General features: G+C 37.8%; 2 protein-coding genes across 2 annotated transcripts; one reads left to right on the top strand and one right to left on the bottom strand.

Annotated features, from left to right (window-relative positions):
* Nucleotides 1-236: 236 nt before the first annotated feature.
* On the top strand, nucleotides 237-5,507 carry LOC121241309 (protein unc-45 homolog A-like). The gene is made up of 4 exons (XM_041139031.1): nucleotides 237-669; nucleotides 3,414-3,602; nucleotides 4,542-5,024; nucleotides 5,103-5,507. The coding sequence occupies exons 1-3, from the start codon at nucleotides 490-492 to the stop codon at nucleotides 5,019-5,021; spliced, it is 849 nt and encodes a 282-aa protein (XP_040994965.1). The 5' UTR covers nucleotides 237-489; the 3' UTR covers nucleotides 5,022-5,024; nucleotides 5,103-5,507.
* Nucleotides 5,508-6,457: 950 nt separating this feature from the next.
* On the bottom strand, nucleotides 6,458-25,191 carry LOC121240303 (chromatin assembly factor 1 subunit A). Its single transcript, XM_041137703.1, is given in 13 exon segments — nucleotides 6,458-6,772; nucleotides 7,237-7,356; nucleotides 8,309-8,386; nucleotides 8,488-8,568; nucleotides 10,642-10,723; nucleotides 10,860-10,927; nucleotides 11,814-11,874; nucleotides 18,412-18,491; nucleotides 18,667-18,743; nucleotides 19,863-19,935; nucleotides 19,937-19,959; nucleotides 20,786-20,930; nucleotides 24,973-25,191. Coding segments are annotated over 13 exon segments (1,233 nt in total). The 5' UTR covers nucleotides 25,141-25,191; the 3' UTR covers nucleotides 6,458-6,595.
* Nucleotides 25,192-26,833: the final 1,642 nt, after the last annotated feature.

Raw genomic sequence — 26,833 nt, 5'->3', positions numbered from 1 at the left:
AACTTTTTGTTTTATTTTTTATTTTAAATATTTTTTAAATATGTTTAAATATTTTTAAAAAATAAAAAATATAATTATACTAATAATTACTTACTTAACCATTAAGAAAAAGAATTAAAAAAATTAAATCTATGATCAATCAAAACGAGAGAATAAATGCTGAAATAAATTGAGCAGGCATTTATTCAAATTTAACTAGGGAGAAAAGCGTGCGGAAATTTGGATGCCGTACACTTGTTGTAATTTCAAGTTAGTTGGCGGGCTCAAACCACATGTTGCCACCTCTGCGCCACCTACTGCCTCCTCGATTCTTGTCTTCTTCTTCTTCTTCTTGTGCCTTCCTTCCTTCCTTCCCTAGTCTCTACGTTTCATTCTGTTAACACAGGTAGAAGCGCAGATTCCAGAAGCTCTAAACAATGGAATTATTGACGGATCCCTTATTTTAATATATTGACATCGATTCTCGTGCATCTATCGGATCGGTTAGTCATGGCATCGGCAGCGGTGAACAAGATCGAGCGGGCACACCAGATGTACCGGGAGGGACGGCACTCGGAAGCGCTAGGCTTTTACACCGAGGCCCTGGCCCTGGCCAAAACCAAGCCTCAAATGATCGCTCTTCATAGCAACCGGGCCGCTTGTTTTCTCAAACTCCACGATTTCAACAAGGTTCTTCTTTATTTTTTCCATTCATTTTATTGGATATGATGCTTCTTTATCCTGAGTTTTTTTTCCTGGAATGAATCGCGTGATTTACCAAAGATTTTGAATCTTGTATGTATATATAGAGTTATTGGAAATATATATGTATTTGCCTCGGATTCAATGAGTTGCACGGTGAAAAAAAAAAAAAAATTGGATGAATTAAGATTTAAGTTCGAATCACCTAGGCTCTTGACTGAAAAAAAGGGCCCGTTTGTCTGTACTTGAAGTTCAAATTACTTCAGTAGGCAAAAGTATGTATATCTACGATGAGGAATTCAAAAAAGTTGCGATTAAAAAAATAGAATTGCAAGAAAGGATCCTATGCCAATCTGTCGTGGAGAGAATACCGGTCTTTGAAAGTGGCTCTACTGGAGACGAATAAAAAGTTCTTCATAAAATGTAAAACGTTTATTTTTATAAGTAATAAGAAGTTTTATTGAAACAAGTAAATAGGCATAGTCCTGTACACAGGAAGTATACAAGAGAATACACCCAAGCTAGAAAACATAATCATTCAAATTTTAATTGGCAACTTTACTTATATAAAAAAAAAATAATTGGCAACCAAACAAGCGTAAGAATATTTTATAATTTGAATGCTTATATTTTTCTGTGGGTATCATACAAACCAAAGCTGTCACCACCCCTGCCTGCATGCTTTTTATTTGCCATTTATTTCCATCGGTATCATGAACCACATATAGGTGAAATCACACAATTAAATCGATAAAGGAATAAGATTTTGTATTTTAATTTTCCATGTGTCATTTGTTTTTTGGCCTTCCAATTTGATTGTGCATGTGGTCCTCTTAACTAGGTGTTTCCTCTTGTATACTTCATGTTATTTGGGCTATGCCTATTTCAATGAATAAAATCTTTTACTTATATATATAAAAGAAAAAAAAAAGATTATACATGTGGGATATCCATGACTAGGAAGCAAAGAAAGATTTCTTAGATAAACAATGGCGCATGCTATTTTTAACATCTACTATTAATTCTTGTGCGAAGCAGCAGTGTCTTTATGGCATAATCATTGATAGTGCTATTTCCCCCTCAGTATTACTTATTCTTTCACTTCTGTTCGGAACTTTATTTGTACTGTGTTTGAAATACCAGTCTAGTTAATAAATATATTCAATGAGATTGCAAAAGGCCTAACTGTATATGGTAAAAGTTACAAACTTTGGAAACACATGCATGAAGGTTACGTGCACGCATGAAAATGGAGAAAATATTTACAAGAAGAGCAAAACTTCCAAAAAGGGTAGTCTTTTAGATAGTTTGTTCAAGAGCTCAGATATAACTATTACAAACAATGTTCTGCATCTCTCAAAAGTCTAGACTGCCAGGGATGGATGACAGAATAAGATGGCTAGATTAGACATTATTGATGGTGATGGCCCGATGGGTAGAATATGAACACATTGACCAGGTGAAGAAATTACTGTAATTTGGGTGGAAGGTCCAAACTAGCTTCCTCAATCAAGGCAGTCTTTACAAATGGTTGAAACAAATCTTGGCTAATAGCAATATAGCGAAACTGGTATACTGGATGGGTTCAGGACATGCTCCTTTTAAACGAGGCAAACTGGTTTTCTCATTGACAGCCCTGGCAAACCCCTTTCACAACAAACATAAATAAATTTGTTTTTTATCTCCTCAAAATGAGTCGTGAGAGGAAAAAAAAATCATTCAATAGCAAATTCTCCAGGGCTAGCTAAGCTGAATGCAGCACTAACATCTGATTTCTTTGAACTTTCCAGCCTTACCTTTTTTTTCTTTGAAAAAATGAGACTCGATAACTTTCTAGCCTCGCCTGACATCATTTCCCTTACCCATTCTGTTTACCTAAGAATTTTATAAGCAAATAGAGGTGCATAGAGAGGCATCCTACCATGCACTCATGACTTATTTTTTATTAAATTTTGGACAAGATTCTCGTGGTTCTTCTTATTCATGGGAAGTTGCACGAGTCTCTCTTTTGCAGCCGCAATGATTTCGTTCGACAATGTCTTTCTCAATTTACACTTTCAAATAGTCATCTTTTGTTGTTTATATATTATTCATTTTATAAGTTACATGTTTTAAGAGTCATCTGTGAGTGACAAAAAAGAAAGCATGGTTCAATTTCATTCATCTCCTCTGTGAAAAATTGTGTTTCTCATTGCTTTTGATTATTTTTGTTGGAAGTGATTTCCTAGCACAATTTCAATTGGAAGGAGTCTTACATATATCGCTAAATAAGGCATATGTCCACTTTCCCATTAGCAGACTCTCTATATTTCACACTTACTAGAGAAGGAATGTGTCTCACATAGTGTTGCTTTTTATGATTTTTTAATAGTGCCGTTGTTCTGTATGGATACTTGTAAAGTAGCTATGACCAGTCACAAGAAGTCAAACTTCCTCCTTATAATCGCTTAAAAAATTGTAAGAGGAAGAAAAACCATCTTGCTTCAGATTCCAGGATTTTCCATAGATAAGCTTGTCCTTTGTCTACTGACGTGGATCTTATATTTATTTCTGAATGGGTGATCAATGAAAACCCTGTTAACAATGCAGGCTAGTGCTTGAGCTTGATGATAAATGGGGTTAGATTTTTCCTTCTGTTATTATGACATCAAAACTCTCTGTTAATAGTCATGTAATATAATTCATATTGCAAACTGTTTTTGGTGGTTTTTAATTGTTGTTATACCATCTAGGCCGCAGAAGAATGCACCTCAGTTCTTGAACTTGATCACAATCACAGTGGAGCACTGATGCTGCGTGCCCAAACACTTGTCACCCTTAAGGAGTATCACTCGGCACTATTTGATGTCAACAGACTCTTGGATTTGAATCCATCATCAGAAGTTTATCAAAACCTTCAAGCTCGTTTGAGGACACAATTGGTAGACTTTCATCTTTTCTTTTGATTAAGATTTCCATCAGTTTTGTATGATTCGTTGTTTGTTAAAGCGGCAATTAGGATTTAACCATGAAAGAAAGGATAAAAATGAGGCCCATACACGACCTACTAGTTTGGTAAAATCAAGATTTCATCATTTACTGTCCTTGTATTAGGATGATACTCATTTTCTTTTCTGTTATGTTTGTTTAATTGCACACGGTTACTTGACTTTTGCCCATATAAATTTGATCACCTTTCACCTGCTGTTCTTATGCTAAGATACTTCCATTATTGTACTGGTAAAAATTTAAATGAATGTTGTTATATTTCTATTCATCTCTTTTGATTTAGGGTGCTTATCTCCTTGGGTCAACATGTCAAATGGTTGTCTACTTTGCTGCACTATGGCAGCTACATAAGACTGCTATAACTTATGCCGTATCTTTTTGAAACTAAGGCCCTGTAAATGATTTTTAACATTAGTTTAGTGGGTAACCTGTGTTGTGATAGATATTAACTCATCAGATGAAGAAACGTGATTTTGGAATGCAAAATATAAACTCAACAATTTATCCTAATTGAATTGGGGTTGGCTTTATGGATCCTTGTCAACTTCTCAGGCTCAGCCACAAATATTCTTTTCTGTTATTCTATTTTATGATTTATAATCACATTATATGTTGCCTCCCTAATCAGCATATCCTTTTTAACTACAACTGATCATGTTGTATAATAATGCAAAATATGACAAGTTCAATATAGACTTGTTTTTCCTAATTTCTACCTTCTAGGTTTCTATAAGTTTTCTTCTGGTCATTTGTAACATTGTAGCCTGCTTAACTAGTGTGGTTATTATTGATTTGCAATCTACATTGTAGTGGGAAGTTTCTTTCCTCTCAGCTATTAGTAAGATTTTTTTTTTTTTACTGCTCAAGGAAAGTCACTTGCTCCAATAGCTGAATCTGAAGCAGAGCTAGAAGATGAGGAAGATTATAAAGATGAATCAAAACCAAATGGAAATGAAGAAAAGGAACAATACAAGGAAGAAGAAAATGCGGTAGTTACAGTAGGAATAGATCAGAAAGAGTTTGATGGGACTCTTATAAATGCCGACGTTAATGTGCCTGAGATGCAGAGGCCCAAGGAATCATATGAACAGGAAAGGGAGAAATCCAAGCCTACAAAGAACTCTTTTACTGCTGTAGAGATTGCCCCTAAAGTGCAGAGCAACAAGGAACTGTTTGAACAAGATTCTAAAGGATGGCAAACAATTCCAAAACCAAAGGGACACTCAACTCTAGACTACGCAAGGTGGGACAGAGTTGAAGACAATTCTAGCGAAGAAGATGATGATGAAGAAGAGTCTTGCCCGCAGTATAAGTTTCGTGTGAAAACCATTGGTATGCGACCGGTAAAGTGAGAGGACCAATATATATGCACTATACATGTAGATGCCTGTGCTGATCCTCAATATCAGCACTAGAAAAAAGTTAATCCCCAGAGAGAGAGAGAGAGAATTATTTGGGAACCTCCCATTTGGGGGGCTATCATGTCCAAACTTAAGCTAGGAACGACCAACTTTGACTGGTAGGAGAGCTTGGCAATAGAACAGATGGATGCATGAGCAATGTGTACGAGAGGATTTTCATGCCAACCTCCGGCTCGAGAAAATCCAACTATTTTCAGTCTGGTTTCTCCTATTGTGCAGCAATTCAAATGCTTTATTCTATCAAACAGTGTCGCTTGGAGGGACGGTACCAACCATTTTACTCACAACTACTACCAGACGCCCAGGTTTATCTGAATTCTAGATCCGCAATAACGTGCCCATGTATATAATTTATATGGGACGTTCATATATTTATTTTATAATTGAGAATGCTCAGGCCAAGGAAATGCTTTGTGATGGTTTGTGTTTTTTAATTTCCTGTAACTTCTTGTTCAAAGCTGAGCTTATACTTGGTTGAAATAAAGCATGAATACCTCAGTTATTTTCTGAAGATTAATCGCAATGAGAATGATATCATGCCTGGAGAGATAATGGTACAGATTCCAGACACTTCCCCTGTCATAAAAGTTAGTCGCCGTGGGTTATACAAAGACACTTCGCCTGGAATGAGAAGAGAAACATTCAAATTCAAGCCCCAAAGACACTTCGCCTGGGGTTATAAATCCATTATATGCAAAGGTCGTGCTGTAGAATGTGAGAGAGAGAGAGCTCTTCCGAAAGGCCTCCATGGATGCACGATCCAGACTCAATCACCAGTCTAATTTGTTGAATTGATTCACCAACTTAGGGCCCATTTGGTTGTTAAACTTACTTGAGTTCAACTCAGTTCAATCTAATTTTAAGTTAAGTCTAATATCCAAATACCCAATTCTCAACTTACTAAATTATCTCAACTCAAAACCTCTTTACTCCACAATTTTTTTCAATTCAACACTTTTTTACACGTAAGATTCACAACTTTTTTCAACTTCTCATAAATACATTTAAACTCATTCAACTCAATTCAATCTAATTTTAAGTTAAGTCTAACATCCAAATACCTAATTCTCAAATTACTAAACTCATCTCAACTCAAAATCTCTTTACTCCACAACTTTTTTCAATTCAACACTTCTTTATACGTAGGACCCGCAACTTTTTTTAAACTTCTCATAAATACATTTAAACTCATCTTAACATCTAAACACATTTAAACTCATCTTAGGTGAACCCTATAAAACTCACTCTACCATCTCAACTCGTTACTATTCTTAAAGAGTTCCACTCAGCTCAACATTCAAACGCAACCTTAATCATAAGATGGGAGATTTTTAAAAAAATAAAAAGAAGTCGATCCACTCCTGGTGTTACCACAATGCAATAGTTCGATATATGCAAAATCGGAGGGTGTTTTGCATGGCATAATGCATGTATAATCAGTACAGATGCTCCCAAATTTGAATTCATACATGTCGTCCATCACAATCTCATAATCAACAAAGAACTCAAAGAACTCCGAAAAAGGGGTTTTTAATTGCAGAATCCAGCTCCGCTCCAGCTGAATTTAGCACGGCCATGTCAACCTTGTCCCTGGGTAGAAACAAGAACTCACCACCTTCAATTTTCTCAAACCCGCACAGCTCAAGAAACTCAATGCCCCCACTGAATGCACCAACTCTCTCCTGTTAAATGCAATTATCCATTATGAAACAATAACATGGGGGGCAAAAACGGATAAACATATAAAAGAGGGGAAGGTTTCGTTTTGTCAGGTATGGCAGGCATGTCAACCATTTTGAGGTTCAAAGAACATGTCCATATACCGTAGTAAGGTGTAACCAGGTAGGTGATTGGGGCAGTCCAAACATTCAATGTTTCAAAATGATTTAATGATCAAAGGGGAGCATCACCATTTAGCTTCTGACCATTTCCAGGTTGTTTAGGGGAATTTGGGCAGAAAATTATAACGATGTCCACTCTCGAGAGTATTGGAACTTTTGCACCTAGAATATTTTGAAATTTCCTACTAACAACCTCAAACATGCAAAATCAATCATAAATTGGGGTGGACCTGGTCTCAGATTGAACTCCATGTACCCTAAAATAAGAGGCTTTAGCATGATCTGTCCGGCGAAGTATTACTTACCTGAAAAGATGGGTTACCAAGTCTAATTTTTCTGAATTTTTCCTCATCGGGATTCCTGGCAACATTTCCTACAAAAGTTAGGAGAGTCTGGAATGCTCTCTTGACTTTGGCATCATCATCCTACTCACGCAGAAAGCAAACAAAAAAAAAAGAAGTTAGACCACTGTATAAAATGCAATATACCTAAAAGGAAAAAAGATATCGATTGCCTTCAGTTAATGGTGAAAAATTGATAAGCACGCAATTGTTTATATTAGAACAGGTGAATTACATGTTACATGGATACTAATAGACAAATGAAATGCCGAGGTGGACCAGGTTGAGTTCAAGCATGACAAAGATTCTAACACGGCACTCGTGCCATTCTCCAATCATTGAAATTGAAAGTAAAATATCTCTTCTGAAATGCAATATTAATAGAAAGGTATCAATTGATATTGCATGAACAGACATTCTACCAAAGAATATCTCATGAACAGGAAAAAAATCTCAAGCTGTCATGCGGAAGTGCATAGGGTCAGTTTGGTAAAGAAGCCATTTGTATAACAGAAAGTTCACAAAACCCATTTATCTTTTTGCATATTATAAAGCCTCTCACGCCTTTATATTTTTTACTTGGATTTTAAATCAAACCATGTATATCTCTTCCTTCGGGACACTACTTTCTTAATTATCAGTCCAAGCCTCTGGTTGATTCTGGACCAGTGAGATTCTTGAAGAAGAGATGCACATAAAGTTAAAAACTAATTCTCGTGAATAGTTAGGTCTCTTTTTTATCTTGTTTCTGCCCAAAGATTAAGTTAGCTCATGAAAATTTCTCTCCTTTTCAATGCAATACATATCCACCTTAAAAAGGAAGATAAGAGGAGCAGCAATTATGATGCTGGGTTTATTTTCAAAAACTCAAAAATCGAAATGCATACTAGAAGAAAACTTGAATTCCATAACACAACTGAAATAATCCTCACTTCAGGAAATAACTCAATTTGCTTGTAGTTCACTTGTAGACTTGCACATGGTACGTAAAATAGAAAAAGTGATACTAATGTTATGAAACAACATATGAATTTACCTTGTGGTTTTGCTTAAGAGATCGCAAGCTCTCTCTCATTTGCTCTGCTTTTGTAGCAGGTCTAACTGGCAACGAACTCTGCAAGTTCAATATGACAAGATAGATATTAAAACTTTGTACAAGATCTTGAACAAATTTGAATGAGCAAAGGCCAAGTTTCATTCAAAAAATGCTGTTACCTTTTTATCCTCCACAACAGGTGAAGGTTTTACAGCTGAAGGATCTTCAGGTGGTAATCCAAGCTTCCGCCTTCTTTCTGCCTGCAAATACATAGACAATAGGAATCAGATAACGATCAACAAGAGCAATTTATTGAACAGTAAAATTATTCTGGCAGGGATTTTACCAAATGAAATCTTGTTAACCTTCTGCCATGGTAAAAGAAAATACATTTTGATGAATGTTGGATTAAAAAATAATAGAAACCCACCTAGTGGGAACCATTGAAATGGTAGATTTCAAACACAATGAAAATCCATTTAGCAGGCACAGAATTGAACTTCGCACATTCCACAAACTCATTTTAGTCATAAACTGACTGATCGCGTTAACCAAAGGGAATTTACTTCTATTTTGATTCAAAACACCAATATCATAGAATATAGATGACCTCTAGCTTCCAAGTTCTATGAAGCCACTGTTTCAACAGCCTCCAATGCTCCAAATCAAATGTTCACAACTACCTACTTGGAGATGCCTGATTCACAGTTGATACTCCCTTCATTTTGCATTCATACGATGGATGACGTGGATATCCTCTATCCAACACCATTTATCACTTGAAAAATAGATGACATTAAGGGGATGTTTGAAAAACATGAGAATTCTCAAAATTCTCAAAACTTCTCATAATTTCATTCCCAAACATTACACAAGCAAAAAACACATTTCAATTTCAATTTTTTCATCTTATCATTACCTAATCATTATTCAAACACAAAAATCAATGCAACTTTTACAAACTTTAAAATAAAACACAAAAATCAATTCAACTTTTACAAACTTCAAAATAAAATTTATATTCAAACAATTATATTCAAACAATTTTTTCACTTTATTTATTCACTTTCACAAACTCCAATACAATACTTATTTTTAAAAATATTTTTATCCAACTTTTTCTCTCCATTTTTCCAAAACTCAATAAAACATCTTCACTCTAACCATTTCACTACCTATTTACAAAACTTTGAGATACTCCAAGTATCCAAACATGCCTTAAATCACCTCCATTACATTACAACAATCTTACTATCTTTGACCAACTTCAACCATCCTACTAAATCCCTTCTCAGGGGTGCCATGGAGGTGTATGAATTATGGAAATACATTAACTATCCCTATACCCAAGTAAAGCCAAGGCTACATTGGATCTTATACTCCAATGGACTGGTTAAGGTTACAATTGGATATTAAGGTTGTGTTTGGTTGCAAGACTCAGTTGAGCTCAGTCTAATTTTAAACTGAGTCTAACATCCAAATACCTAACTCTCAAATTACTAAACTCATCTCAACTCAAAACATCTTTACACATGGGACCCATAATCTTTTTCAACTTAACACATCTTTATATGTGGGACCCATAACCTTTTTTAACTTTTCATAAAAGTACTAAACTCATTTTAACATCCGAACACATTTTGAACTCAGTTTAGATGGGCCCCACATAACTCCCTCCACTACTCAACTCACTACTATTCATAAAGAACTGAGATCAGCTCAACATCCAAATGCAGCCTAAATGTCAAGAACTTCTCCCTCTAAGAAAATGTGGGATCCCGTTCACCATCCACCCTCTTGTAGAAGTTAATTTTTTAATTTCAAAACTAGTCAAGATGGTTTAACTCAAGCAATTTCTCAAGAGAAGCAAGAAATTTTGCTTGCAAGAACCCCTAGGGGTTGGCTCAAGGGTAAGGACCTTGGTCTTGATGGTATGCTCCACCCAGGTCTTAGGTTTGAACCCTCGGGTGCAAATAATTTATAGGGATGTTGAGATGAGATGGAATGTGATGAGATGAGATGAGATGAAATGAAAGGATCTTGCAATCTAAATGGGGCCTTAGACGTATACATCAGAAAAAGAAAAACTACTATACAAGAATCTCTTGCCAAAACAGTGTAGGAAGTTAATTTTTTTATTTTATTTTATAAGAAAACAAACTTTATTGATGAATGATAAATAGGCCTAGCCCAAGTACACGTGACGTATACAAGAGAAAGCCCCTAGCTAAGGATTAGAAACAGAAAGAGATACAAGGAAATCATGTAGACATAGCCCAATGTATGAAGTTAAGAAATTATCTACCCAACAAAGTGACTGGAAATATGAGTACCTTATCTTCTTCCAATTTCTGTCGAATTTTTTCTCTAGCTCTTTTCTCTTCCTCTTTCTCTGCTTTTCGCAAGGCCAATATCCTATGGGACAATAACAGATTTTTTATTCTAGTGGAAAATGAATCCAATGAGAAAGAAGAGCATTTACTGCCATACAATTGAAGATTGGATCACAAAGACATGATATCATAGAAAGATTACACTAGATAAGACAAACCGTTTTCTTTCATTCTCTTCTTCAATTCTCTTTGCTTCCAATAGTTCCTTGCCCACTCGAATTCTCTCCTGAAAAAAATTGATAAGCAAGATAAAACTGTTTCCAAAATACTGCAGAGGAATCATAGATGCCACAATTTAAGACTACTACGATGTAGCATTATCATACTACAAGGCAGGCTTGTAGACATTGGCACAATATAAATAACCCATCAAAAGAGTTTCAACATATAACCATCCAGATTACTGTCATTAAACATTTATTTATTTTCCATGATGTACTCTAATAGCAAAAAAACAAATCTCTATGGAGAAAAAAAATATAAGGTTAAATCATAAGTTGCAATTTTCTCTCTTGTTTAGAGGTCATATTGCAAGTAGTTTGAGGGAGGGTGGAGTATATTTTCCAATTAAAATAAAACTTGAATCATCAACATTATGCTTGCAGATACAATGGCAATTACCTTCGGAGTAAGATCACCAAAATGACACAGAGCAGTAGATTCTTTCACATATTTAATTATTAATGTAAATTCACCTTTCCGGTATTTCACAGATCACCTTTGGGTATTTTGTCAACATAATCAAAACCTAACGGGACTGAATCATTATGAGAATGCATGCACACAGGTGAAAGATGTTGACAATTGTAAGTTGCACAAAACAATGTATACTTGACAAAGGAAATGTATAAAAAGGCCGATACTAGACTGGAAATAATATACACACAGCAAACGTCAAGCAGGGTATAGTTACTGGGCAGAGTCATTATAAAGATGCATGCAACCATGCACGCACAGGTGAAAGATGATGACAATTGTAACCTGTACAAAACAATGTACACTAGACAGTGGAAATACTATCAGCATGCATCGACACACAGGTGAAAGTTGCACTTCTAAAGTACAACCAAACATAAGATAAGAGAGAAGTAATAGAGAACATTTCAATATACCTTTTCTTTCTCTTTTTCCATTCTCTTTTCTTCCTCTTCTTTCTTCTTGCGAGCCTTCTCCCTTGAGTTTTATCAAAAATAAAAAATGAAAACATTTTTTCCATAAGTAGTTCATTGGAAAAGAAAAATTAGCATGTATGTATGATTAAAGATCATAAGAATAATTAAAATGCAGTTTTTTTCAACACAAGATGAGAAAAACTAGAACACATTTCCAATCAAAAATATTAGCAGGGAAACCATCCATCTTCCATTGTTTGATGAAGATCAGAAAAATGTTCAGGAAAATCTTTTCAACATTTGGCTGGTCTGAAAATCATTTGTACACCATCACCACTAATCTATCAAAAATCTGCCCTCTATGAACACAACATTCTCAAAACCACTAATTATGTCACATAAAATCAATATCTTTTAACACAAAATTGCCATTGATTTAATTTTGTCCTCTCCTGCCCATCATTGTGTTAAGAACCCAATTTATTTCCATCAACTTCTTTCTATATATATATATATATTTTTTTTTTTTTTTTGTCAAAATTTACGTATTGACCTTGAAAAAATTCTCTCCCCTAAAACTTTTCTCTCTGTACAACTTCCCTCCGTACAATTTTTCTGCTTTGTCCCAATGGCGTTTATGGGAGCTTGATCGTGGGATTTCGTTCAGAAGGGAAGGATTATGGGTCTCTAGGAGTTGATATCGAACTAAAATCTTTTGAGGTATTAAGGGATGGGCGTAGGGTTCTCCTTACCGAAAGAGGGTGGAAGCTGGTGAAGAAGATGAGTTTGGAGTTGGCCACGGCTCACTGGTTCACTAAAGCCCTGGAAGATTGTTTAATGGCTGGGAGGAAGGAGTTCTTTACAGGGCATAGGGAAGGTGACAAGGGCTTCATAGCACAGATGTGCTCTAACCTTCAAGGTGTTTTCATGGCACTGGTGGAATACGGTAGAGGAGGTCGTTGGAACTGCATCTTTATTCCGGAAGATAGGGACAGAATGGGTTGGAGGAAGTTGGTGGATGTCTTGAGGGAGGATGGGCGAGAAGGTGTTTCCTTTTGGTTGGCACTGTTAGAGACGACGCAACTCCACCCTCCAATAGTTCGTACCTAGAGGCTCTAAAAAAACTGAGGGTCTTGGACCCATCCTGTCAACCTGTCAGAATTAGAGGAGTTACGCTACTGCAGTCTGGAGGAGTCGTTGCTTCAGTAAGGGTTCAGAGCTTGGAGGGGGGTGGCAGTGGAATTGTCGGTTTTAATAAGGAAATCATCCTTCGGGCTGTGTTGAAGATGCAGAGGCAAGTAGAAGACTTGCAGTCTAATATAGATTTGTTGAAACGGTGTGTTCGAGAGGAATTAGGGGTGGGAGTGGGTGTGGGTGTGGGTGTGGGTGTGGGTGTGGGCCTGGGGGATGGACAAAAGCTTTGGTCTGAGGTAAGGCCAATGGGCCCAGGAGTTACACGTAGGCCTCAAGGAAAGAAAAACTAGGGCTAGGCCCACAAGATTGGCAAAACTGTCGGGGTACACAGGCTAATCTGAAGAGGCCTGTTTGGAGGAGACGTCTATCGTCTAACTCAAACCCATCGACGGGTGGGCCTCAGCCACCATGGCCGGCGAAGACCCAGGTGGCCCCGGCAAAGGTGGCGACACCACTGACGGAGGCTAAGTTGCTAGAGTCTAGTCCGGTTGAACAACGACGCCCAATATCTACTGAGCTAGGTCCATTCCAACGCATTTCGAGGGACGCCGGTGCTTTGACGACAACAAAACCGCCGGCGGTTCCTTTGCTGTTAGTGAAGGCTCAGAGCTTTGAGGTCTCTTTCTGAGAAGAGATGCCTGCGATGGGGGGGCTTATAGTAAACTTTCCAGAAAACAGCCAAGTGGAGATGGTGGAGTTCCCACCACCGTGCGCGCTGCTGCAGCTTTAGGCAACCAGAAAATGCCGATGAACATGATGGGAGGGTCACCTCCCTAGTCGGAGGCCCATCTTCAACTCGAGGATCATCTTGAGTTATGCTCTGGAGCTCTACTCTGCTCTGAAGCTCCAGTTCCAAGGGTGGAGGTGGTTGATGATGGGCTCTCTCAGAGACTTGGGTGTGAGGTAATGATGGTTCCTGAGACTCAATTTCCTACTAGTAATGTTGTGGTTGAATAGGAGGGTAGAAACTTATTTGGGGAGGAAGATAGGGGGTGACTCCTAATCTACAGTGGGCTTCCAGTGAAGGGAAGCCTATCCCATTGAACCGCTTGCTACCAAATGAATTGAATGTATCGGATTGGGTGTTTCAAAAGGCGAAAAAAATGCAACACTGGATAGATATGAAATGTGTGGGTTATGAAGAGCAGTTTTAGGCTTTACTTACTGTCATTGAAGCGGATCACACACAGTCAAAGAAACCAGGGTAAAAAAAACAACGGGAGCTTAAGCGCCTAACTTGGTCATTGAATTACGAAGGAAGCTCAAGCTGTGAAAGATCCAAAGGGAAGGGGCTTGCATCTCCTTTATGAAGCCGAAAATTGTCTTGGAACGTTTGCGGGTTAAATGAGGCGAATAAGCGACTTTGTATAAAAAATTTACTGCGAGAATGGAGGGCGGACATTGTATGCTTACAAGAAACTAAGCTGAAAAGTGTTTCTAGAAGGTTAATTCAAAGTGTTTCGAGTTGTACCTATGCGGATTGGGCCTTTCTTGCATCGAATGGGGCTTCCGGTGGAATCTTAGTGATGTGAGATAAAAGAGTTGTTGAGAAATTGGAGGAGTTTGTGGGGGAGTATACAATGGCATGCTCTTTTAAGAGTGTGACAGATAAATTTGTGTGGGCTTTTGCAGGTTTATACGGTCCAAATGTAGACAAAGATAGACGTTTCTTATGGGAGGAACTTGCTAGGTTAAATAGCTGGTGGGAGCTTCCTTGGTGTATAGGAGGGGATTTTACTTGGTCGAATAATCAGACTTGGTCCCGGCTGGACAGATTTCTAATCTCACCGGAGTGGGAGGTGCACTATCCGGAAGTGTGCCAAAACAGGTTGCCACGTCTTTGCTCGGATTATTTTCCTATCTTATTGGATTGTGGTGGCATTCGAAGCGGGCACCGATACTTCAAGTTTGAAAACATGTGGTTGAAAAGTGAAAGCTTTGTGGACAAGGTTAAGCAATGGTGGTCTTCTTACCAGTTCTACGGTAACCCCTCATACATCCTAGCCTGTAAGTTAAAAAGTTTTTAAAAATGACCTTAAGCTTTGGAATTCACAATCCTTTGGAGATATAGGGGAAGCAAAAGAAACTCATGGTGGAGGAATTGCAACAGTTTGAGCGGATACTTGAGGCTAGAGCCCTTTTACCGGAAGAGTTATTGCGCAAGACAGAGTTGGTTTCATAATTGGAAAGAGTACTATCTTTAGAGGAGATTTCTTGACACCAGAAGTCGAGAGCATAGTCGCTGAAAGAAGGGGATCGGAGTACAAAGTTCTTTCATAGAGTTGCTAACTCTCATAGAAGAACTAATACCATTAAAATGTTGAACATTAATGGCATGGAGTGTAAGGAGGCCCCCTTGATTCGTGACCATGTGGTGGATTTCTATGTACAACTGCTTACAGAATGTGAGGGATGGAGGCCAAAGTTGGATGGTCTCATTTGTTACACGATTGAGCCTCAGGAAGCCTCTTGGTTGGAGAGGCCTTTTGAAGAGGAGGAAGTGTATGACGTAGTGAGACGTATGAGTAAAGATAAAGCCTCAGGTCCAGATGGCTTCTCAATGGGCTTCTTCCAAGCTTGTTGGGAGGTGGTGAAACTAGACATTATGAATGTGTTTCAGGAAGTATCCTCGGTTGGAAAGTTTGAGCCTAAATGCTACTTTTATTGCATTGATCCCGAAGAAGATTGGAGCGTCGGAAGTTAAAGATTTTCGACCCATTAGCCTTGTGAATGAGATGTATAAAATTATTTCCAAGGTTCTTGCTAATAGGTTGGGGGTGGTTTTGGGCAAGATCATTACAAAGCCACAAAATGCATTTGTTAGGGGGCCACAAATTTTGGATTCAGTCCTTATACCGAAAGAGGGCTTGGATAGTAGATTAAAGGCTGGCTCCACAGGAATTATTTGCAAACTAGATATGAAGAAGACATATGACCACGTAAATTGGGATTTCCTCTTGCATTTGTTGGGGAGGTGCGGCTTTGGCGCTAGGTGGCGTACTTGGATTAGTTGGTGCATCTCTACTGCCAGATTCTCAGTATGGATTAATGGCTGCCCTATCGACTTTTTCAGGCAAGGAGATCCTTTGTCCCTACTTCTCTTTGTTATCATTATGGAGGTCTTGAGTAGGATGATATCGGCAGTGGTTATGCATGTGTTTATGACTGGATTTCTAATTGGTGATCCCAATAGGGGCATTATTACTTTATCTCATCTACTTTTTGCAAATGACATGCTCTTATTCTATGAGGCAGATCGAAACCAATTGAGGCATTGAAGGCTTTGTTATTATGCTTTGAAGCAGCATCAAGCCTGAAAGTTAATTTTGACAAGTCAGAGTTAATGCTAGTGGGGAACGTGAGTAACACAAGGCAGCTAGCTAGTATTCTTGAGTGCAAGGTAGCTTCTCTTCCCATCACCTACTTGGGCTTGCCGTTGGGGCCTGCCGCAAGGGCCTCATCCATATGGGATTCAGTCAGAGAAGATAGGAAGGAAATTGACAGGGTGGAAAGATTGTATTTGTCGAAAGGTGGCCGGTTGACTCTTATCAAGAGTACCTTTTCTAACTTAACTACGTACTTCTTATCTTTGTTCCAATTGCCTACCAGGGTAGCGGCTCAGATTAATAAACTTTATCATGATTTCTTATGGAGTGGGATAGGGGATGAATTCAAATTTCACCTAGTCAACTGGGATAAGGTGTGTAGATCTCATCAGGTGGTTTGGGTATAAAAAATCTGAGAACATTCAATCAGACCCTGCTTGGGAAATGGCTATAGAGGTATAACATGGAGACAGAAGCCTTATGGAAACTGATGATTGATTGTAAATATGGAAGCTTGTGGTGGGGCTGGTGCACTGAAGAGGTAAATGGGGCCAGTGGTGTGGGAGTGTGGAAACACATAAGGCGTGGATGGGGGGATTTTAGTAGCCACTCTAAATTGGTGTTGGGGAGGGGTTCTCGTATTAAGTTTTTGAGGGATATATGGTGTGGGAATGAGGCTCTAAAGGATGCCTTTCCAATTGTTTTCCGAGTGGCACGCAACCAAGAAGCTTCAATAGAGGACCTTATGCCTCTATCAGGAGACCAAGTGCAGTGGAACGTCACGTTTAGTAGAGCGGCGCAAGATTGGGAAGTGGACATCTTTGAGGCTTTTTTCAGCCTTGTTTATTTTGTGAAGCCGAATAGACAACAAGCTAATAGGATATGGTGGACTCCTGCGGGTAAGGGCATTTTCTCAGTTCGATCCTACTATAAGTCCCTTTTCCAAGCCGCTAATATTCTGTTCCCATGGAGGAGAATTTGGAGAAATAAGGCGCCTCCGAAAGCGATCTTCTTTACATGGACAACTACGTTGGGGAAGATTCTGACTACTGACAATCTGACGAAGCGTCGGATAGTTATACTAGACTGGTGTTGCATGTGCAAGAGATCTGGCAAAACAGTGGAACACCTCTAGCTACATTGCGAGACAACTAGAGCCTTGTGGGTGGAAGTCTTTAGCCGTATAGAGCTATTCTTTGTTATGCCTGCAACTGTGGTAGATCTATTGGCCAGCTGGATACTTCCTAGAGGAGTTCAACAAATCAAGGCGGTGTGGAAAATGATCCCAATCTGCATTATGTGGTGTATATGGCAAGAGCGGAATGATCGGACTTTCGAAAACAAGGAACGATCTTCGGAAGAACTTAGAACTCTATTTTTCCGTACTTTTTTCTCTATGGGCCATTGCTTTAGATTTTAATGGCCTGAATTTTCATGACTTTCTAGTTTCTCTTACTTCGACCTAGATAGGTCTTATCTCTTGTATACCATCCTGTATACTTGGGATTTGCCTATATCTATTAATATAATATCAATTACTTATAAAAAAATATATATATATTTTTTATAAGCAGGTGAAGAAAGGAAATCTATATATAGATTATATGATTTCTATATATTCTTCCATATTTGACTCTGCATTTATTTAGATTTCCTTCTCATGGTAGCATTTCCATATTGGGTCTGGAAAATGGCTTATTCCTCTAAAAGCTTCATTTTCCATTGACCATGTGGTCTATTTTCCATTGATTAGCATTTCCTGCCCATACCAAACACTGGAAAATACACGACCATGTGGTCATTTTCCATTGACCATGTGGTCCATTTTTCCATCAGTTGAAAAATAGCCTTAGTATTTCTTGAACGTGCACATAGCTCCAGAGAAAAACATGAGCAAAGATGTTATGATAGTTAGAAACATGGGCAACAAACATATGTAAATCCATTTGCACCAGTTTGGCTTTTAGTTCTTCTTTTTGTTAAGTAAGTTTGGCTTTTAGTTCTTCTAACAACATTAAAAGAATATTTTGAAACATGGCATGAGATATTATGGAATATAAGATACTTCTACCCTTTACCTTAATTCTTGTTGTTTCACTTTTAGTTCTTCTGGCGTAAGAGAAGGTTTTGGAGCCTCAAATTTTGTATTGACAGGTACCTAAACCCATGTAAGCCAATAAGAGAGTTAAATCATCATGAAGTAATCTTTCTTTTTGCCTTTTTTATCGACAGTTTTAAGGAAGATTCAGCCTCTAAAAGCAATAGAGGGTGGTGTTCCATAAAGAGGTTATAGTTTGACTAAAAAAGAACGAAATAGGAATAAGAAAGCATACCAAGGGCATCTGATCTATGTCTGAATCATTTTCATGTTCTACCACCCAATTTACAGCAGCCTCAATGCCAGCATTACCTTAAGAGAGAACCAAAAGATTCAAACAACAGAGAACTGCAAATACTTACCATGTAAAAAGAACAAATTCAAAAGCAGATAAACCCAACAACCACCTAAATGCCCGCTAGTGGCATAAGATTAAAAATTGCAGAAGAGAAAACTACCTAGAAAGGAAAAGTATGGTTACATCATGGCTCAGCTGCATGTGTCACACTCACTTAGGCCTCGTTTGGGAACACAAACCATCTCATCTCAAAATTTCTCATAATTTCCTTCCCAAACATCACTCAACCACGAACAATTTTCCATTTCAAATTTTCAACTTTTTCATATAATCATTACCTAATCATTATAATTTTTCCAAAATTCTAAACAAAACACAAAAAAAAAAAAATCAACTTTTTCAAATTTCAAAACAAAAATTATATTATAACAATATTTTAACTTTATAATATTTTTATTCAGCTTTTTCACTCTCCTTTTCCAAAATCCAATAAAACATCTTAACTCAAACTATTTCACTACTATTCACATATTTCTCATCTCATCTCATTCCCCAAATGAGGCCTTAATATCAATATCTTGTCATGGCATCTCCTAGACATTTACAAAGAGTTTATATTTCTAGGATAAGCGAAACAAAACCTCTAGGGTAAGTTAACACCTATAGAATCCAATGGGCATGTAATCAGCAGTCCCAAAGATATTTCCAATCATTTGACGTAATCATGTGTCGATGGCAAATAACCAAGTAATGATTTGAAAGTAAGAACTTACTAGGCTGCTCATGGAACAGATGAAGTGGTTCCTAGAAAAATAATTCATAACTCATGAACTATTCTACATTATCAGACTTTATCCTTTTACAGAAAGTTTTCACTTTCAAAAGCCCTCCAACAAGGTGCAACTATTAAAACAAACTCAATTCCGACACTTAATTCCCCAAACATAAAGAAAATCCAGCTGATCAGATATGATAAATTGTAAAATCCAATATTTTTAGACTACACAACCACCCACAACCCCAATCAATATTGGTGTATAGCAGCCTCAACAGTAATCAACAAAAAGCTATTAAAAATATGATTTAAAGGAGATAAATGTTGGTATTTGCAAGGATTTTTACAAAACACCCACCAGAATAATGAAGTGCACGGGTAGCTTGTGCTGTTGGAAAACCCATTGCTTCAAGTTCCTCGAGCAGTTTTTTTGTCAACTTCCGGCACAACCATTTCTAGAAGAATAACATAAAATAAATCAGGTAATCACGAAATCAAAAGCTACGAGTAACCACCAATAATAACTGGCTCCAAGAAGACAGCATCAATTTGTAACTTCTTATAACCCGGCAGATTTATATATAAAGAAAATAATAGTTAGACGGATTTGACTTGCATAGGAAAAACAAAAAAACCTAAATTGAAAAATCCTTATTTTTTATCTAGAGTCCTGATTGTTCAGTCCAACCCAAACAATGAGAAGCATTAACAGGCTTATCACTAAAAAATTCCGAAATTAAAAAGAAAATGCACTTATAATAGGTTTTAACAGTTGTACTACTTTTTAACTGGGTTTCAAGCCAAACCCTAAGAAGCACGAATCCTTTAAATTGAAAAGTAAATCAACACTTAGAAGCTGCATTGTAAGGCTATGTTTGGTTTCCACGTTTTTTCAAAATCTTTCCAAAGAAAATTGAAACTGCTGATCTTGTTCTTAGGTACAGACTATGAAACTAAGTCCCAACTAAAATTAGGAAGATGCCACACACAAAAACAGCATTAAGAATCACAGGTCCATCTAAACAATTTATACTCTGGCTGTGGATATTAAGATCCCTAATTGTAATACCATTTCAAAAATATCAGAATGGGAAACATACAATATATCCAGTAATAAGTGCACATGCAAAAGTAGCCCATCAGGCATCAGTAACTAAGCAATCACCAGGCCTGTAATATGCTTCCTAGTACATTAGAAGTAATGTTAAAAATTAAGCTAATCTCCACATTAAAAATCAGAGTCGTTAACAAAATATTTAATACACTGAACTGAAATAGCACCTTCGGGTTGGCTAGTGCTCGCATTGCCAGCCTGATCGGACTCTGCATTAGCCTTTGGAACCTCCAAACTTATTGGTTTTGCTGCCTCCGAAGTCTTGTCAACAAAATCAGTGTGCCCAGTTCTTTTCGTATGCAAATCACTCTCCTTCACATAAATAATAAAATATAATATAAAAAAATCACTGATCTGTTTGGTAACCAAGAACTGAGGAAAATTAGTTCAACCCAACTTTAAATCTTACTTTCAAAATGAACTTTGGAATGCTGAGATAAGAATTTATCAGCAACCAAACGGCAACTTAAGCCAAAACTTTCCAAATTTAAACGTTTTACCACTCCAGCAAAACTAGCCACAAACTCAACCTCAGAAGATTAAAAAAAAAATCCAAATTTTCAAGCAGAATCGCCGATATCCCAGTTTGATTGCAAGCAAATTGGGTAAGTGACACTTCACCCACTCTTTCAATTCCAAATTCAGAAGAATTTACTATCACAACAATTAGATTGCGTTAGTTTGCCCCCCGTCTTTGCCGAGCAACTAAACAAAGCCTTAGAAGATCGTGTTTGGTTTAACCGGGAATCGAACTTAAGTTTTAATGCCAATGAATGCCAACGAAGTTCAATGTTATGAACCTGATGCAGAACGGTGACGTCGGGAAAAGGGAAGAAACACGTCGTTTTATATTTTAGTTAAGCTTTGCATTTGATTAAGTTGTGCGTTTTGTTTATTTCCTTTTACTATGCGTTTTATTGCCTGTCAGATAGGCAGTGTTCCTTTTAGTGTCGGTTTAGCATTTTCTTATGTTGGTTACAACTGGGAGGTTGGGAGTGCTGTGCGTGGGTATAAGGGAGAGGAAGAAAGAGATGAGGGGAATCTGGAAAATTATTGCTGAAACTTGTATTTTCATTTGGATGGAATTGGAGACCTCGAATACTCCAAGGTGTAGTCATTATCTTTATCTTCTTGTTCTTTGTTCTCTTGTATTGTTTATATTACTATTCTTTCCACTGGGTTCATTACAATTGGTATCAACTAGCAATTGATCCTCATGGACGGGGTAAGATTCAACGAAGAGCAAATAAAGTTGCTTAAAAATATTTTGGATAAGTTGTTGGAGGTGAAAGAAATAATGAAAGGAATGCAAGTAAATTGTAAGAGAATGCAACAAAGTTGTGTTGAGATAAAGCAGACTCTACGGAACTGGCAAGACGAAGAGGAGGAAGAAAATGGACCAAAAGATGAAGATGAACTCGTGGAGGAATACTGCTTGGTCTGGGAAGGCCAAGCTGCGGAGGAGGGTGTAAAAAGGGCAATGGAGGTAGAAGAAATCATCCCTGCTTCTTCTAATATTCAGAATCCAACTCTGAAATTAATTCATAACCCTAGACTCGTTCGTCACCACCATATACCTCCCCCGATATCCGAACCAACCCAAATAATAGACCATCAACATCGTCTTTCTGCCCTCAACCTCCAAAAGGAAAACACTACAATATTTTCATTCTTCGATTATGACCGATGCAGAAAATTCTTGGTGCAAAAGTTAAGAGTTAGAAAACCTCTTCAACCTCAGCGTACTGATTCATTGGGATCCCGGGAAAGAACTTCTTGGCGTCTCGGATGGGCTGCTTGCAGTGACTGCAGCCATGCTCAAGCTTCAGGTGGCATCGGTGCTACCAATGGATGCCTTCATCAAAGTTCAGAACTCGTTTGAGACCAAGAAATCCCAGCAACCCACAGTCGATGAGCAGTCCTTGATGCCATTGTGGCTTTGCAGGCTCTCAAGGGTGGGAGTGGTAGTAGGACATTTCCTCTCATACCATTTCACCATCTCAAAAGGGGCAACAATTGTGCCTCAGCTATTTGTGAAAACCTCAATTAGAAGTGGTGTCAAAGGTCGATGAACTCTCCCATCTCTTATTCACACACAGTTTGATTTTGCTAGAATGGGTGAACTGGGCATAGAAATAAAATTGAGTTCTAGCTCAGAATTGTGGTCTTTGGATGAATTAGGTATATTTAAGGGTTTAGGATTTTGCATGATATGTGACTTGGCGTTGGGTGTGTGGGGTTTTGTTGGAGAATCGGTGATAAAGCAAAGAAGTACAAGGAAATCGGACGAATCTGCTGATGAGATGGCAGAGGAGGGTAAAAATGTGCTCACCGAGGGCGTAGATTCGGATAGCAAGTTTGCTGTGACGCGTGCTTCGCAGTTGAAGAGAAGAGAATTGGATTGGGATGACAACTTCGGTTATTTCATAAAAAAGAAACCCTTGGCTCCTCAGTTGGTTGATGCTTTGGCCCTTAAAATTATTTTTAGGCCTTTTGATAGAGGAAGGGAAAGAATTACAGCTGTTACAATCAATCTATCAATTAAAATGAGTTGGTCTCAGAAACTGTGGTACTATGAGGGGGAGTTCTCCTTGACTGCACCATTTACTTTTCCTGAGTATGTTACTAAGGCTGGAAAGAAAATTCAAAAAAAGGAAAATATGACAAGGTACTATATGGCAATGAAGTCAAATTCTGCTGACGGTGGGGCTGGGAACTCTATACAAATTTTTGTTGTGGTTGGTCTGTGCTGTTTTTTCTATATACTTGGTGCAGGGCAGAGAAGTGGTATTGAGAAGGAACTTGGAGCTCTAAATCATAAGAGAGCTGATCTAAAGCTGACTAAGGCTTCCTTGTCAAAAAGGGAGCAGGATGTCATTAAAAAGGAAGCTTTACTGAACAAGCAACAGCAAGACCTACTTGTTTCACAGGAAAAACTTGCGAGTAAAGAATCTGATGATTATACAAAGTCATTGCCAATCAGGAAATTGCTGTGAGAACAAGGAAGTCTGAATCTGATGCTAAGCTGCAGCTGAAGCAAAAAGAATTTGAAGATGAAATGGAGCCTAAGAGAATACTTGGGTTGACTAATTTCTTGATGATAACCTTTTTACAGATTTGGAGTCAGTTTTGGTTACTCTTGGTGATAAGGATTGCATTTTGCCTAGGAGAATGACAATTCCAGTGACATCTGAAACCTGCATGATGCTTGGATGTTAAATTCCACACTTGGTTTGGTACAAGCATTTGGGGAGGGTACTGCACTTAACCAAGATCCGAGACAACACCGAAAAAGAATTTCATATGTTAAGAAACCAATGGTCAACCTGGAGGAGAAAAGAGTTGGTTTGCAGCATACTGTGAAACTTTATCATTCATGTATAAGACTTCCCTATATTAAAAGTGCCCTGGAAGGTTATGGGGGACAGGGTACTAAATTGATCAAGGAAAGGTATCTTGATTCCCTTGAGTTATGGACTGATGACGAGCATATGGATATGTTCATTGTCCTTGTAGATATTGCTGTTCACCTTGATCAACGTGAGAATGGGAAACACATGATGTCTTTGAGTTATGATCCTGCACCGTCTACTTTGAAAGAAGAGCAAGAGCCACTTGAGCACCAAGTACATAATCTGCAAAAACAATCTGCAAATAATCTTGACCTGCCCCTAAACAAAGCTTTCAGGTTAGATAAGGGCACACCAATACAAGGCTCAAAAAGCTGGGTGACCAATATCAAAAGAATCTTGAGTTGCTGCTGTCTTGCAAAAATTTCTAAGGAACTAGTATGTGCAACAATTGCACCATTGTTCTAAACCTTGAGGACAAGATTCTTTAAGGGGACGAGATTGTTATGAACCTGATGCAGAACGGTGACGTCGGGAAAAGGGAAGAAACACGTCGTTTTATATTTTAGTTAAGCTTTGCATTTGATTAAGTTGAGCGTTTTGTTTATTTCCTTTTACTATGCGTTTTATTTTGCCTGTCAGATAGGCAGTGTTCCTTAAGTTGAGCGGTTTAGCATTTTCTTATGTTGGTTACAACTGGGAGGTTGGGAGTGCTGTGCGTGGGTATAAGGGAGAGGAAAAAAGAGATGAGGGGAATCTCGAAAATTATTGCTGAAACTTGTATTTTCATTTGGGAGGAAATGGAGACCTCGAATACTCCAAGGTGTAGCCATTATCTTTATCTTCTTGTTCTTTGTTCTCTTGTATTGTTTATATTACTATTCTTTCCACTGGGTTCATTACATTCAGACTGCATTGCAAATCCATAGCCCCAAAAGAAGAAAAATCTAGAAAATAGAAATCCAATTAAACTACAGAAAAAAAGGAAAAACGCTGAAAAATACCGTCTTGGATCGGCAGGGTTTGCCGCAAGTAGTGCAGACGAGGTTGAGGATCGCCTCGGTGGACTCGGCGAAGTTCGAGTGGGAGGTCAGCTCAGCGTGCTCCTGGGCTTCCTCTACGGACCTCAGGAGGGCCCCACAGTCCCCGCACTTGAGTGATACGCCCGCCATGGATCGTGCTCTCTCTCCCTTTCTCTAGACCTTGTGCAATTGGCAGAGGCCGGGGATCCTTTTATATCAAAACCTCGTGCCTCTCTGTCTCTCTCTGTCTCTCTCTCGCTGGGGTACCGTTTGCCCCGTACGTGTTGCTTGTTGGGCAGGGTAGCTAACGAGTCGGGAGTGTTTGGCAACTGGATTAGAATTTTGTAAGTTCTGTAGATTGTTTTTAGAAAATATCTCATCTTATTTTATCTAATTATTACAATTTCTCAACTACTAATATAATACAAAATAAACAATTCAACTTTTTCAAATTTCAAAACAAAAATAATATTAAAAAATATATTCTAACATTTATTCAACTTTTTAACTTTAATATCAATTCAACTCATCTCATCTCATTTCTGAAAACAAGCGAGCAGTTTAAATTTGGATGGAACTGGTATCAACCCAGTTCAATCTAATTTTAAACTGCATCTAACATTCAAATACTCAACTTTTAAATCATTAAATTCATCTTGACTCAAAAATTCTTTATACGTGGGACTCACAACCTTTTTCTACTCAATATTTCTTTACATACAAGACCCACAACATTTTTCAACTTCTTATAAATACATCTAAATTCATCTTAACATCTAAACTCATTTTAGGTGGATTCCACAAAACTCACTATATCATTTTAACTCACTACTATTTATAAAGAACTCAATTCATTTCAATTCAGCTTAACATCCAAACTGGGCCTTAAGCTTAAAATTTATGTTTCGAAAAATTTTATACACTACATTACCATTTTATTTTCATCACATTATATAAGATCTGACACATTTATCATTATTAGATGATCTTTTATTAAATGATTATTTATCATCTAATGGTGATAAATGTTGCGCCCTTGACCCCCACGTGTGGTTTGGTAGGACTCGCGACACCAAGGTGATGGCCACTCAGGTCACACACCTCATTGCCAAGTGCAAGTATGTACGGACATGTAATATGTGTACAATTTATAAATGCAGCAAAAAATATAATTAAAGCAATTTAAAACTAAATACCAGAAATTCAAATTACAACCCCAACAAGATAATCCATAATTTATTGCAATCATCCGACTAGATAAAAAGGTAAATGCCAAATCAAACTACATAAGGGAAAAGTCTCCAGGTCATCACTCTTCAGGTGGGGTTAGTCCATCATGCTCAAACCTATCATCTGCATCAAAGTCTACGATTCCATTAGACGAAATCGTAGGTAGGAACACCACAATGAGATTTCACAATATCAGCAAATAAATCCACATATCGACAACCAAGAATTTCAAATATAGAAGCATACAAACAAACATGCACAGCTGTCATGAGAGACTTTCCCAAAATACCCATTATGTGGCCTTACAAAAAAAAAATCATTTATAAAAAGCCACTCACTCCAAAAATTCTATTTGTACCTAATTTACATCCATTTATTACGGTGTACACTATGATCTCCCATCGGGACCATCTGCACACTTTGGCTCTCTTCGTCACACCAAGGGTAACTATGCATCATCTAAGTCACACCAGCAAAGGGGCTACAGAGTCATACCAAGAGTGTTACTGTTTTGGTCGAGCATGTTGTCGCCTGGCAATAGCCAATGGGACATCACTCAGTTTTATATACTCTTGAGTGACCAGAAGAGTTTCACGGAGATAATGCCTCATCT

This window comes from Juglans microcarpa x Juglans regia, chromosome 1D (assembly GCF_004785595.1).
Source record: "Juglans microcarpa x Juglans regia isolate MS1-56 chromosome 1D, Jm3101_v1.0, whole genome shotgun sequence".
NCBI classification, from domain to species: Eukaryota; Viridiplantae; Streptophyta; class Magnoliopsida; order Fagales; family Juglandaceae; genus Juglans; species Juglans microcarpa x Juglans regia.
This window is presented reverse-complemented; position numbering and strand designations above follow the sequence as displayed.

Excerpts from the sequence above, each read along its gene's own strand:
- LOC121241309 (XM_041139031.1), top strand. The coding sequence starts at position 490 with ATGGCATCGGCAGCGGTGAACAAGATCGAGCGGGCACACCAGATGTAC. Across the intron at positions 670-3,413 it reads AACTCCACGATTTCAACAAG|GCCGCAGAAGAATGCACCTC; the intron begins GTTCTTCTTTAT and ends TATACCATCTAG. Across the intron at positions 3,603-4,541 it reads CTCGTTTGAGGACACAATTG|TCACTTGCTCCAATAGCTGA; the intron begins GTAGACTTTCAT and ends GCTCAAGGAAAG.